The following is a 14,640-nucleotide window of genomic DNA, read 5'->3' on the forward strand; positions in this document are numbered from 1 at the left end:
TATCGAATCTTACTAACGGAAGACGCCATCAAAAATCACGCAAGAATGTGAAGAGGGTTTTTGAAATTATAGTGTTTGCCGTGTTAAAAGATAGGGTATCGGATAGTGAAGAACCCGCAAATAAGAAGCGCCGTGTAGAAGAGATAATCAAGAAAAAATAATTATATAGGACACTAGTAGTCTAGTACTACGATCTTGTATCTATTTTTTCGCATATTTTAATAAAAAATTTTCTTGACAAATTTCGCTTATGGCCCGACGGCCCGTCAGGAAAAACACGTGATTTTTTTTGGCACACAAAAAGGGGTGCAATTGTTAGTGTGGCAGATAAGAAGTGAAATAAGTTTTTACCAACCAAAAATTTTTATATAATCTCTACGGAAAAATATTAAAAAAAAAATTCTGTTCCCAGAATACTTAATATACTTTATTAAAACAAAGTGAAGGCGTGACATAATTACGTAACTGAATTTTTTATGATGAAAAAAACTGTAATTGGCATGTGATATAAAATCTACAAATATTGTAACGTCTGCATACTCGCTGAATTCTTATACAAAATCCAGAATACTTATAAAAATGACTGAAAGGATAAATACTCCATGTAAAGCAAATGTATATTAATTCCAGATTGAACAGAATTTTGCGATATGTAACTATCATGAAATTTTTTTTCTTTAAGAAAAACAATAATAAAAAGATCATTGCTGTCCTAAACAAGTCTTTAGAAGACTGATCACCAAACACTGAGAAACATCAATCACGACAGGGGGATAGGGTAAGAGAAGAAAGGTAAAGAAAAGATGGGCAAAATTTTTAATACTAATTTTGTTGTCATTTTTAATCCAGATTTGAAAAATAACATTAAAATAATAAAGTAATATTTTGTCTATTTAATAAATCTTTATATTCTTTTTTAAATTTAGTAAGTTATGAAATAATCCATTAACCTTATTAAATTTAATCTTTTCTTTCAGATAATCGTTTACACTTTACATTAGTATAAGAATGATTAGAAACGTCATACATAATGTGTAAGAAACATGTGAATGATTTCATGTGACTGGAGAATCCCGTGACTGTATTATGATCGGCATAGGGTCGGCCGATCGGGTAAGTTTACTGTACTATATGAATACAATCCGCTTTAGAGACTGTGTAAAATCATGAAACAAAAAAAATGGTGCGACTATTGGTATGAGTAATTTGTCGTACAGTAGTATATCTTTAGTATAACATTAGTTAAATTTACCTGCCGTATAACAGGGGTAATTTTTCTATACTATCTAAGATAGTGAATACGAAGCCCCAAAAGGTTATATTAGCAATCCGCTGACAAAGTTCATGTAACTTCCATTGCATTATCATTTGTTACAAAGTACATTTTTCGCCTATATAAACAATAGCAAAAATGACAAACTACAAAAAAAAGAACAGACGAATATGAATATGTATCGACTAAATAATCTCTCTAATGAAACAATAGCAACAATAGGAAGCGTTATAAGCAATGCAACAGAAGAATTCGAAGAAGTATTAAACCAAATAGAAAATCAAGGAGACAAACAACAAAGAACTTATAACTTGAGGAAATATTATAGAACTATAAAACAGAAAATTAAACGCAAAGGAAATAAACCGAAACTCTTAATCTTACGTCAGAAAGCAAAAGCTTTATTTAAGAAATGAAAGAAATATGTTATCAAAATAAGATCACACCGGTAAAACGAAACAGAAGTTCATCGCAAAGAAAATCTATTACGGCGACAAAAAAACTCAAGAATAGATAGAAGGCACTAAAAATTATCGATATTATTTATTTTAATTTCGTATGTGCTTGTTGGGGTGTTATTACAAGTTATTAAGCTTTTGTTCAGACTTTCAAAATCTTCCTTTATTCTTATCTTCCCAAACACTTAATTGACTAACTTTACAATTTTATTTATTTGTCCGCAGTACGTAACTGTAATATTTTTTATTTTTTATTTATATTTATATTTGCAACATTTGCAACATTTGCAACAATAAAACTTTATGTATTATGCATGAGTTTGCCCAATAATATATATTTTCGTAGACCTTACTTTAAAGATACCATCCTACGAATTATTTAATCTTCGTTGTATTTTACCTTAAGATAATTAAACCAATTATTTGTTATAATTTTTTATCATGTTAATTAAAGGTCCACTATTGTTAATTCAATAACTGCGCGAATTCCTCCTTCATTCGTGTGTTTAATTCATAAAGTGCAATGCAGATATATTTATCATATATTTATCATTCGATCTTATCACATGATGTTAGGTATCTATTTTAGAAATATGGAATATATATTTATTATATATATTAATAGAATTTTTTTATAATCGTCGTTATAACTTTTAATAGTGTTTAACATTACGTGGTTTAAAATCTTTTAACGTTAACGTAAATGACGTAAGTCATATATTAAAAGCTAAAAAAAAAAGTTTAAAGTTTTAAATTTTCAAGTAATATTATTAATTTATTATATATGTAACTATAAAGATGAATAAGGATATATTGAGCTCGCGTTCATTTATTTACCCAATTTTATAATATCATAATGTATTTTTTCCACTTTTGTTGTTCAATTTATTCATGCAGCATATTGCCAATATCATTTTTATGAAAGTTTAATAAGATTCTAGGCGCAATACTAAGAAATTTATAATCTTCAACATTAAAAGTTTGTTGTTTTTTTCAATTATTCGTTGATTAATTTATTTATTTTATTCACTTATTTATTTGATTTCTTTTTTTAACTTTATTAAAAAGATGATTTGCTGTTACGTAATGATATATTACGTTCGCGTTTATTTATTTATAATATTACTATAATGTACTTTTTCCTCTTTTGTTGTTTAAGTTATTCATGCAGCGTGTTTCTAATATCATTTTTGTGAAAGTTCAACATTATTGATAAGATAGACGCATTATTATTACACTAATCCAATTTCTTGATGATTTTGACATTGATCGTTCATTACGTGTAGACAAAATTCCTATGAAAATTATTGTCCAGCTGACTGCAGCATTTTAAATATATTAAAAGTTTGTTGTGTTTTCAATTATTCATTGATTAATTTATTTACTTTTTATTATTTATCTATTTATTTACTTTTTATTTATTTATCTATTTATTTGCTTTTTTTTTATCTATTTATTTGCTTTTTTTTTATCTATATATTTGCTTTTTTTTAAAAAACAAAACAAAGCGATTTATTATTTTGAATCAATTCAAGCAAAGCTATTACTTGATATGATAATTTAATTATTTTTTAGCCCATTAATTTCTTTGAATTTTTTTTTATTTTTAGGTTTATTTTTTTTAAAAAAAAATATTAATCATAGAAGAAAAAAAAATACTTTTTTTTATTGTATAATGCCGTGACATAGTAACAAATTTTTTTTTTGTACAAAAAGTACAAGAAAAATTACATTTGGCATTTAGGTAATACGCTTCTAAGTTCTAACCATAAATGTATACTAATTTAATGAGTTTATAATAAATAAGATTACAACTTTATATGGTGTAACATTATACAATAGTAAATCATGCTAAATTTGAATGTATAGTTTTAAAAGGGCGTAAAGACTTGTTTTTTGTTTCTATTTGTTTATTATACCAATTTATTGTTTAGAGTTGATAAATATAGTAGATATTCTCTTTTTAACAAATTAAAATTTTATAATATTATGTCTACTATTCGAGAGGGATTAATTCATGCAACAATCAATAAAGCAATTACATTAATTGATTATAATAATTACGATAGTGTACACAAACAATTTGAATTTGTAAAACAAACGATTCTTGCTGATAATTCTCTTACAAATGATGAAAAAATTGAAGCAATAAGTTCATTTAATAAAGATTGTAATCGAGAAAAAATTGTTCGTAATGAAGGGACAAGAAGAATTTGTGAAACTTGTAACCAAAAATGTTTGGCTATATCATATTGTGAATATTGTGTCCAAAATTATTTAAAAACAAAATTTTCAAGTTGGTCATCTGGAAATAATAATATTGATAATTTAATACAAAAATGTCAAATTGAGTCACTTATGCCAGATATGATAGTTGAATGGATTCCATATAATAATTTACAAAATATTGAATGTCTAACCAAAGGTGGATTTTCTGAAATTTATACAGCAACTTGGATTAATGGAGGATATGAAGAATTGGATTCTGAGAATCATCAATTACAAAGATTTGGAACTCATCATGTAATACTAAAAGAGTTAGGAAATATTGAAAATGCAAGTCAAAATTGGTTTGAAGAGGTTTGTAATAAACTAATAATTTACTTTTAAAGGATTTAATGTTTAAATTATAATTTGAATTTAAAATTATTTTTTACAGGCTAAATCAAATTTAACTATAAGTAATAAACATCCATCAATTGTTCAATGTTTTGGTTTAACACAAAATCCATCAAATGAAAATTATATGCTTGTAATGAGAAAGAAAAATGCTAATTTAAGAGAATATTTACAACAAAATCATAATCAACTAATATGGGAAGAAAGAATTAAAATTGCTTTTATAATAATTAATGCACTTTATTATATTCATAAAGAGAATTCAATTCATAGAGATTTGCATTCTGGAAATATACTATTATATTCCAAATTTAATAATTATTGGTTTATTAGTGATCTTGGATTTTGTGGTCCAGCAGAAAAACCATCAACAAGTATATATGGAAATCTTCCTTACATAGCACCTGAAATTATTAATGGAAAAGAATATACTTTTAAATCTGATATTTATAGTATTGGCATGCTTTTGTGGGAAATTTCATCTGGACAACCACCATTTAATAATCATGAACATGATTATGATCTTGCACTTAATATTATTAATGGTATAAGACCAAAAATTATATCAGAAATTCCTTTGAAATATAAAAATTTAATGATACAATGTTGGAATGCTAATTCATTAGAAAGGCCTGATACTAATATGCTTTTAAGAGAAATAAGAGAAATTATGTTATATTATCATAATAACCCAAATGAATTACCTCAACTAAATGTAAATATAGATAAAAAAATAAACTATGAAAACAAAAGCAACAAATTATTTACAAGTAAAATTTATAAATTTGAAAATTTACCTGAACCAAAAAATGCAACAGAAGGTATAATTTATTAATATTTGTTAACTATATTTAATTTTCTCTGTTATTATTATTACTAATTCAATCATTTTTTTTTAATTTAAATAATAACAGAAGAACAAGAAGGTGATATGAATTTAATACTTATTCTTATTAAAAAACAATTAATCATTAACAAATTAAAAATATATCTGTTTATTTAATAGCATTTTATAGTAAATTATATGACTTTAATATTTCAAAAAATAGTAAGTGTTTTTAAGTTTATGTTTAATTATATGGTCTAGTGTAAATAATTATTCTATTTTTAGTTGATGATTTTGGTCAATCAAGTAATCAGAATAGTAAAAGAATAAATAATATTATTAAAGGTAATTACAAATATTCAGCCTATATTAAATAATTACTAACTAGTATTTTAATTTTAGCTAGTAGTGAAAGATTGTCCAAGGTATTTAAAAATTTACAGATAAATTCAAAAAGTGGTAAGTAAATTATTAAATAAATAAATACTCAAATTAGAGTTTATTTGTTTATTTATAAAAAATAAGTACTTATTAAATGTTATTTTATTGATAATAGTTGATATACAAAATAACAATTATAGAGATACAATATATCAGCCACAAACTGGTGATATTGATGGTAGGTAAACTATTATTTATTTATTAAAAATTTTTTATTAGACAATAACTAATTGTATATTATTTTTGTTTCATAGATGATGATGAATGTAATAATCCAAATCTTCATTCAGAAGAACAAGAATAATTGAAATTCCTAATGGTTTGTTTATTTTTTTTCAAAATTATATAAAACTATTTATATTAATATTTACTAATGCATTTATTTATATCATTTATTTTAATTTAGATGGATATTGAATTATTTTACAAATTAAATAAATTAGATTTATAAGTAATATCATTTATCTTAAGTGCTTAAATAATTTCAATTTCGAAAAAATAAAAAGTAGTAGAAATTTCTTAGTTTGTAATTTAAATAATTTTTTTTTTTTTTGCCATATTAAATTATCATTAAATAGTATGTTTTTATTTTACTTACGATTTATGCTATAATAACACTAATTATCACAATTTCAGCAATGGGTTTATTTGTTTATCTCGTGTAGTGGTCAATATGAGCATTAAAATTTTGCAAAATTGTGTAATTAGGGCTTTTATGCTAAGGGTACTAGTGCAAATCACAGTAAGATACAACATATGCTGTAATACAAATAAGAGTTTTTTTATATTTAAAAATCTATCTTGCTTGTTCATTGATCACCGCTAATAATTTTCACATTTATTTTGGCCAAAATTAAATTAAATTATTACTTTACTACCTCGTATGTATTAATGACAAAAAATACTTAATTGCCATCCGGATAAGATTGGCACTATCACTATACTGATAAACGTATTAGTAAATGTTGGGGAAATTTATTATGATTTTTTATCATTTTGAAATCTGAGCTGCGTTCGTAGATAAGTCATAAATATAAAATATAATTTTATTTATTTTACTGTATATGTACATATACCAATTAAGTATTTTGACAAATTTTCAAAGATTTTCTTAAAATATAAAAGGTGCTTTCTTATAAGCTCAAAAAATCAATTCTTCGAATTTATAATTATTTCTATGTACAGTAGATTCAGACTATTAGTAATTTTATTAAGTACCTAATTTATAAAAATAGTGACGATCTTATCCGGGTTGCCAATTAAAGGGTTGATGCAAGAAGCAGCTACCTCAAAAACTAATGTCTGCAACCCTATGTGCAATCATATGACGATATAAAATTTTTGTTCGAATGCACACAACTTTTTGAAATGATTAAAGATGGACGATAGGAACTTTTTACTAACCCTTTGAAAATCTGGAAATGCTCAAAAAATTAATTTTCTTAAAAACTTCAGTTAACTTCATACAAATCTTTTAATAATATATAACAATAAAAAGAATTTCTGTTGACTCATATATCATTGTCCCTCCCTTTTAGAATGACTTTTATTTCAATAAATTTCCATGAGCTTTAAATAACAACAATAACAATAAGATGGTTTTATTTGCGAAAAACTTATGTCTTGATTTCATGGGAGATATCTTTTCTGAGATTGAGATTAAATAAACCAAATAAAAATTGCATCATTACAGTGATAAACAAGTTGAAATATTGGAATATATTCAATTAAGGTGATTTATAAACTTTAAAAAGAATATTCAGACGATACCTAATGAAGATGATAAGATGACTGATGTCATATTATTCAAAAGCTGAGTTGAAATACAAGTTGTTATTGTTATTATTTAGAGTTAAAGATTTTTATTATTTTTGCATACATAAATACTAACTGAATAATAATTTCTTTTTGCTAATAAAAGAATGTTCATTTCTTTATTGTAAGTAGGAGGATGTACTGTACCTAAGTTATAATATAACATTTTAAAATATATTATCACTTAGCATAATATTCATCATTTTACTAACTTTTTAGCTGAATATCATAAAAATCTAACATAGATTACTTGAAAAATTTTTCGATTATTATTGTTAGGTCTAACGTAAAAATGAATTTTTAAGTTACTAACTCGCTATATCTTCAGTTGATTTTGATAAAAATTTTAATAAAGGTATAAACTCACCCAATTAACTATCCCACATTTAAATCTAGCGTAAAAATATTAGTATATTTATCCGACGTACTAAAAGAACTATGATCCAATCACAAGTTTATTTCCGGTAATTGTCGATGATAGATATTTTGTGATCAAAAATCTCTAGAATAGAGTTTCAGGCCATGTTCTATCTGCACCATAACAATTTTTATATTATTTTCATGTGATACCTTGGTTGGGAAGGACTTTATAATAAAAAGCTGGCTTAAAACTGAATAAATATCAGTCTCTTTTAAAGTAAAGAGCGCTTAAAGCGATATTTTGTGCAATACTAGACTGTCCAGAGAAGTAGATAATAATTTTTTTTTTAAATATACAGTAAACTGAGTAAAGTAATCTATATAAAAGGATTATTCATATTACAAACTAGGAAATGTATAAATTACCTTGACTTAGTATTTAAAGAATTTAGTATTATTAATAATTTAGGTTTGGATTATTATATACTTCAACTTCATACATAAAGTAATTAACAATTATTTTTTCATATTATCAATTGAACATTGTTTTTTTTAGTAAATCATTTTCCGAACATCTAAAAAATTTTAAAAAAAATTATATTTATATACTTCCAGTTTGACAATATTAAACTGATATATTTATATATTACATCATTATTTTAATGGTGTCGCCATTATTTAATTAAGGGATGAAATTAAAAAGATTTTTCTTTTAACTTTTTTTTAATATAACACTTATTGTGTATCGAATAAGTGATCAATAGTTTAAATGTAGGATTAATACCAAAAAGAGTTAGCACTGAAAGCTTTAAAAATCTCGTCTCTAATAAAATTTTCTGCAAAGTTGTAAAGTTTAAGGCGACACAACTGGTATTTATGGTTTACATACTATCTAAAATTGGCTTAGTGTGACCCGGTCAACTGTTTTTAAGTCAAAAAAATTTTTTGGCTAATAAAATTTAACATTAGTTACCAATCTGGTCACTCACTTAAAATTATATTAAAAAAATTTTTGTGCTGCGCATGATGTAATAAAATTTATCTATAATTATTTTTTCACAAATATTGTTTAAGTGTTCGATGAATTACATCAAATAATTTATTTTTTTATAAAATATAACGGTTGAATTAAATTTGGATGTTATGAGATTAGCAAATAGTGAACATCCACGTTTAGTAATTGAAGTAGCAGTTCTAGCGTTTCAAAGAGACGTCTGAGGTGGAAACAGGGCAGTAAAGATAAAGGAAAGCTTTCAGATATTGAATGTAATGTTTTATTTAGTCAAGATATACTGTATTTTTATTTTTCAACGTGACGATTACAAGAGCCAAAAATTCAAGATATACTTGTATACAGATAATACAATGCTAATTTATCACATGATATTAAACGCAATTCTTATTGGTCTATTATATATAAAAAAATTGGTACGATTTTAATGACCCGGCCGGGATATGTAGACCATAATTACCAGTTTGTACCGACTAAATGTGGGATATTTATTTGGGTGAGTTTTTAAAATTTTCCATTAGAACGAATAAAACTAACTAAATGTATAGTAAGCGATACATGAAATTTATTCTCATTTTAGATCTATAATATCTCGGAAATTTTTTAATTCGTTTTAACAATAATAATCGATTTTAAAAATTTCAATGCAATTTATCGATTTTCTATGTTGGGATAAGACTAACATTCATATTTTGCCCTTAATGAATAATAACACGAAATTATTGGCCTACGTAAAAATCTGATTAAAAATTTTAAAAGTACCAACAGATAAATTTTGCAAATATCATATTATAGCGCTGCATAAATCAAAAAAATCCCTTTACTTACAATATTTTGATAGCAAAAATAGGAAAAAAGAAACAGCCTTTGAATAATAATGATAACGGTTATCATGGAATTGATGATTAGGTATTGCCTGGAGATTTTTTTAAATTATTAATTAAACAAAGCTTTCTTTAATAATTTTAATTGAATACATTTCAAAGTAAAAATACTTCTTTGCTCTAAGCTTGTTTAGCAAAATAAATCAGGATTTATAATAAGCAGAATTAATTGACTCGTTTGGCTTAACAACATAGTATATCCATGATTAAATTATATATGATATATCAAACTCAGTTGATTAGGAGTTCTATTCGTGGTATTTTTACTTCAAATTAAATTCTGTCTATCATAGTAGCCTATTTTCAAGATCATTGATAAAAAAAAATAATTTCCTAATCATGTGATAAGGTCAAATAAAAAGCAATCTTACATAAATTTTCATATTTTTTAAAAAAATATCAATTGAAATTTCCTATTGTTCACATTAAAAGTTTCAATTATTAATTATTTATTTTTCTCTGTATTTTAATTTAACAAGTAAAAAATATTGATTTTAAATTTATTAATAAGTCATAATATATAAAAAAAAAATTATTTAAATTACAAACTAAGGAATGCATAAAATATTTTGCTACTCTAGCCTTAGTGTTTAAATAATTCAAAATAAAATATTCAATATTGTTTGTTTATAATTATAATTTTAAAATCCATCAAAAAAAAAATGCATATAAATAAACAACAATTAGTAATTAAAATATTATTATTTATAAAATATTAATATTAAGAAACTAACCATCAGGAATCTCAAATTCATCTTGTTCTTCCGAATGAAGGTTTGGATTATTATGTATTTCATCATCGTCTATAAAAATATAAAAAAGTATTTATTTAATTAAAATATTGCAAAATTAAAAATTTATAATAAATATTCTACTTACCAATAACTGGTCCTTTCACTTGTTGTATTGTTTCTTTTTTATAATCTTTTTGAATTTCTATATTTTTTTAAATAAAATAAATAAAATTTATCAAATAAATATTGCATAAACAATAAACTAAGATTTAGATTTATTTTACTTACCATTCTTGGAATTTATTTTTAAAGTTTTAAATACTTTAGACAAACTTTTACTGCTGGCTATAATTGAGATAAATTTGTATTATTATTTCAAAAATTTTTGGATATATAAATAAATTACCTTTAAAAATACTATTCATTTTTGATGTTTTATTAATCTTTTGATCGTTTGAATTATTAAAATCTTCAACTAAAAATGAAAATTTGGTTAATAAATATTTCATCAAATGAAATTTTAATAAATACTTACTATTATCAGGAATACTAAAGTCATATGTTTTACTATGAAATGCTATTTAAAATGGTTAAAAAATTATTATAATAGTTAAGAAATAGTAATAAAAAATATTAACCTTCTTGTCCTTCTATAAACATTTAAATTAAAAAAAGAAATTAGTAATGTCATATCTTATAATCAATAAACAAAAAAATCTTATAAACAATACCTTCTGTTGCATTCTTTGGTTCAGGTAAATTTTCAAATTGATGAATTTTGCTTGTAAATAATCTGCTACTACTTGTATAATTTGTACTAGTTTTTGTTTCAAAATTACTTTTTGCTTTTGATTGAAATAATTCATTTGGCATATTTTGATATGATAGATGAATTTCTCTCATTTTTCTCCGAAGAGATAAAGCATCAGGTCTTTTTAATGAATCAGCATCCCAACATTGTACCATTAAATTTTTATAATCTAAAGGAATATTTAACATAATTTCTGGTCTCATACCATTAATTATATCCATTGCAAGATTATAATCATCATGATTATAATTAATAAATGGTGGTTGTCCAGATAAAATTTCCCACATAAGTATTGCAACACTATAAATATCAGATTTAAAAGTATATCCTTTTCCATTAATAACTTCTGGTGCTATATAGGGAAGATTTCCATATATACTTTTTGATGATTTATCAGCAGGTCCACAAAATCCAAGATCACTAATAAACCATCCATCATTAAATTGTGAATATAATATATTTCCAGAGTGCAAATCTCTATGAATTGCCTTCTCTTTATGAATCCAATATAGTGCATTAGTAATTTCAAAAGTAATTCTAATTCTTTCTTTCCATGTGAGTCGTTCATTATTTTGTTGTAAATATTTTCTTAAATCCATATCCAATTTCATCATTACAAGCATATAATTCCCATTTGATGGATTTTGTGTCATTCCATAACATCGAACAATGTCTGGCCATTTATTATTTATAGTTAAATGTGATTTAGCCTGTAAATATAAAAACTTTTATTGTAAAACAAAAAATTGGCTAATTTTATAAATACATTTAGAATACAAACCTCTTCAAACCAACTTTGATTTGCACTTTCAACATTTTCTAATTTTTTGAGTACTACTTCATGACCTCCCATTCTTTTTAATTGTTGTTTTTTAGAATCCCATTCTTCATAACATCCATTAACCCAATCTGCAGTATAAATTTCGGAGAATCCTCCTTTTGTAAGATATTTAATATTTTCTAAATTACTATATGAAATCCATTCAATTATCACATTTGGTCTAGTTGTTTCCAATTGACATTGCTGTATTAAATTATCAATATCATCATTTCCAGATGTCCAATGTGAAAATTTTCCTTTTAAATAATTTCGAATACAATATTCACAATATAATGTAGCTAAACATTCTTGATTGCAATTTTCACAAATTCTTTTTGTTCCCGTATTTTGAAGAATTTTATCTCGGTCGTAAGATTTAGTTATATATTTTATTGCAAAAGTTTTTTCATCATCTGTAAGAAGTTTATCAGCAGCAAGAATTGTTTGTTTTTCAAATTCATGTTGTTTGTGAATATCAGTGTGAATATTATAATCAATTAACGAATATGCTCTATTAACTGTTGCATAAACTAATTCATATCGAATGGTAGACATAATGCAATTTAATTACAAAAGTTTAAAAAGAAAAATTTTTTTATTGATTTAAAAAAAAAAATAAGTATATGAACTGGGAAAAGAATTTTTGGACAACGAAATTTAAGTTTCAAAAGATTCCCGAATAGTGTAACCATAAATTCGAATTTTTAGTATGATCAGCAGAATAATGTCATGTGACAATTACACAATTAAAGTTCAAAGATAAACAAAATAATATATTTTTAGATATGCTTGTTGATCATCCCTATAAATAATTATTTTTTTTTAAAAAAAAAACTAAAAATAGAAGATAGCGTGATGAAAAATTTAAAAATAACATTGACAGTAGTGGTGATAGTGATACATGAATTTTTTTTTTTATACATGGAAAAATTTCTTGTAAAAAAAAGCTTTAAAATTAGTAAATAAAATAAAAATAAATTATATTATATGAAGCAGAATAAATGAATACTTTCGTATTATTTGAGATTATAATATTTCTACATTACTATCAAGTTTTATTGAAATTCTCACTCTATAATGAGTTAAGAAAAGTATCAAACAAAATAAATTAAGAACCTCATACTGACCTTTTTGAGTAAAATCAAGTCTTATTGTAAAATATACAAACATTATAACATTAAACTCAATTTCTTATAAGCCTGATTTTTATAAACAACTTAGCTTGTTTTAAACCAAAACTATATTGAACTTATTAATAAATTAATATTTTTCGTTTCATTATAAATTGCAATTCTTTTTTTTATAATTCATACATAATTACTAGGAAACAGAAACTGTTGGAGCATCCGAAGCATTATAATCATGATCAATTATTACTTATCACAAAAAATTGAAATTGTCCACAAAAAATATGTATTGTTAAAGTTAAAAATAATGTATTGCTAAAAAATGTATAGTTAAAAGATGCAGTTATAAATAAAAATATTTATTACTACCACTTTAAAAAGCCAATGATATTTATTATTATAATTTATAATTCGTTGCAAAAATTAATATGTAACATTTATATTTTGTTTCTACACAAGCGTTACGTCTGATTCTAAAATCCCATTGGCCATAGCATAATTTGTTGTTTTTGTTACTACGTTATTACTGTAATCGTTTCATAAATTTTTATTGGCCATACACTAGCGTGACGGACAGACATTGCATGAGTAGAATGGAAAGTCCTTCGCTAACGCTTTGGATAATAAACTCAGAAACAGGAAATCGTATACTAGTACGACAGTATAAGCACATTTCATATGATTGCATTTCATTTATAATGATTTAATAGTAAATTGTTCATTAACTCGTTAACTAATTCATTTATTTTTGCATGACAGGCATTCTACGATTTCTGTAAAATTAAACTTAAACGCTTGTCAGCGACTGGTTTGATCAGGTTTAAATCAAATTTACTGTCAAGATAATTATTTATAAAATAATAATAAAATGAAACAATCTTTATTACAAATATTTAATGACTCTACGTTCATCTACCAATTATATCATTTGGCAATAAACTAGGATAACGGAAGGCGTCATTAAGTCCGAAGTAGTGATTAAATTACGGAATCTGTCATCTAAGGAACATAGGTTCAGTTTCTAGGATGAGCGGAATTATTGGGAATTACACGGACATCTGGACATGACGTCATCAAGCGTAGAAGTATATAGTCCTTCGTTACGCTTCAGACTAACAAGGTGTTACTATAAAAAATTAATTGTAATTTAAAATGATACATTTGATTTATGAAAATATTTTATGCTCTTAGTTATTTAAATAACAAAAAAAAAGAAAGTTTAGTTTATCATTACAGGATTTAAGTTCTACAATTCAAATTTTTCAACCTCTCTTTAAAAAAGAGAAGAAATCAAAAATTTTTAAATGGTTGAACTCATGATTGTAGTGATAAATATTTTCTGTCTCGATGTTATTTTATTTTATTTAGCTTTAATATTCACATTAGTGTTTATTTTTTTTTATTTAAATTCAATTTAAAATATATTATAGGAAAACGTATTAAAAAATAATATTTTATAT

The 14,640-nt window shown here is 24.0% G+C and overlaps 3 protein-coding genes across 3 annotated transcripts; 2 read left to right on the forward strand and 1 right to left on the reverse strand.

Annotated features, from left to right (window-relative positions):
- Positions 1-1,443: 1,443 nt before the first annotated feature.
- OCT59_026136 (uncharacterized protein) lies at positions 1,444-1,689 on the forward strand (the record flags this gene model as incomplete). Its single annotated transcript, XM_066142975.1, has 1 exon — positions 1,444-1,689. The coding sequence occupies one exon, from the start codon at positions 1,444-1,446 to the stop codon at positions 1,687-1,689; it is 246 nt and encodes an 81-aa protein (XP_065992540.1).
- Positions 1,690-5,159: 3,470 nt separating this feature from the next.
- On the forward strand, positions 5,160-6,143 carry OCT59_026137 (uncharacterized protein; the record flags this gene model as incomplete). The annotated part of the gene is made up of 6 exons (XM_066142976.1): positions 5,160-5,171; positions 5,491-5,521; positions 5,579-5,635; positions 5,733-5,795; positions 5,872-5,936; positions 6,024-6,143. The coding sequence occupies 5 exons, from the start codon at positions 5,160-5,162 to the stop codon at positions 5,919-5,921; spliced, it is 213 nt and encodes a 70-aa protein (XP_065992541.1). The 3' UTR covers positions 5,922-5,936; positions 6,024-6,143.
- A 4,122-nt stretch (positions 6,144-10,265) lies between these two features.
- On the reverse strand, positions 10,266-11,082 carry OCT59_026138 (uncharacterized protein; the record flags this gene model as incomplete). The annotated part of the gene is made up of 7 exons (XM_066142977.1): positions 10,266-10,270; positions 10,423-10,491; positions 10,568-10,624; positions 10,711-10,767; positions 10,829-10,897; positions 10,958-10,999; positions 11,061-11,082. 7 exons carry the CDS (start codon positions 11,080-11,082, stop codon positions 10,266-10,268), a joined length of 321 nt encoding a protein of 106 aa, XP_065992542.1.
- Between the last annotated feature and the right edge of the window lie 3,558 nt (positions 11,083-14,640).

This window comes from Rhizophagus irregularis, chromosome 6 (assembly GCF_026210795.1).
Source record: "Rhizophagus irregularis chromosome 6, complete sequence".
In the NCBI taxonomy this organism is placed as follows: domain Eukaryota; kingdom Fungi; phylum Glomeromycota; class Glomeromycetes; order Glomerales; family Glomeraceae; genus Rhizophagus; species Rhizophagus irregularis.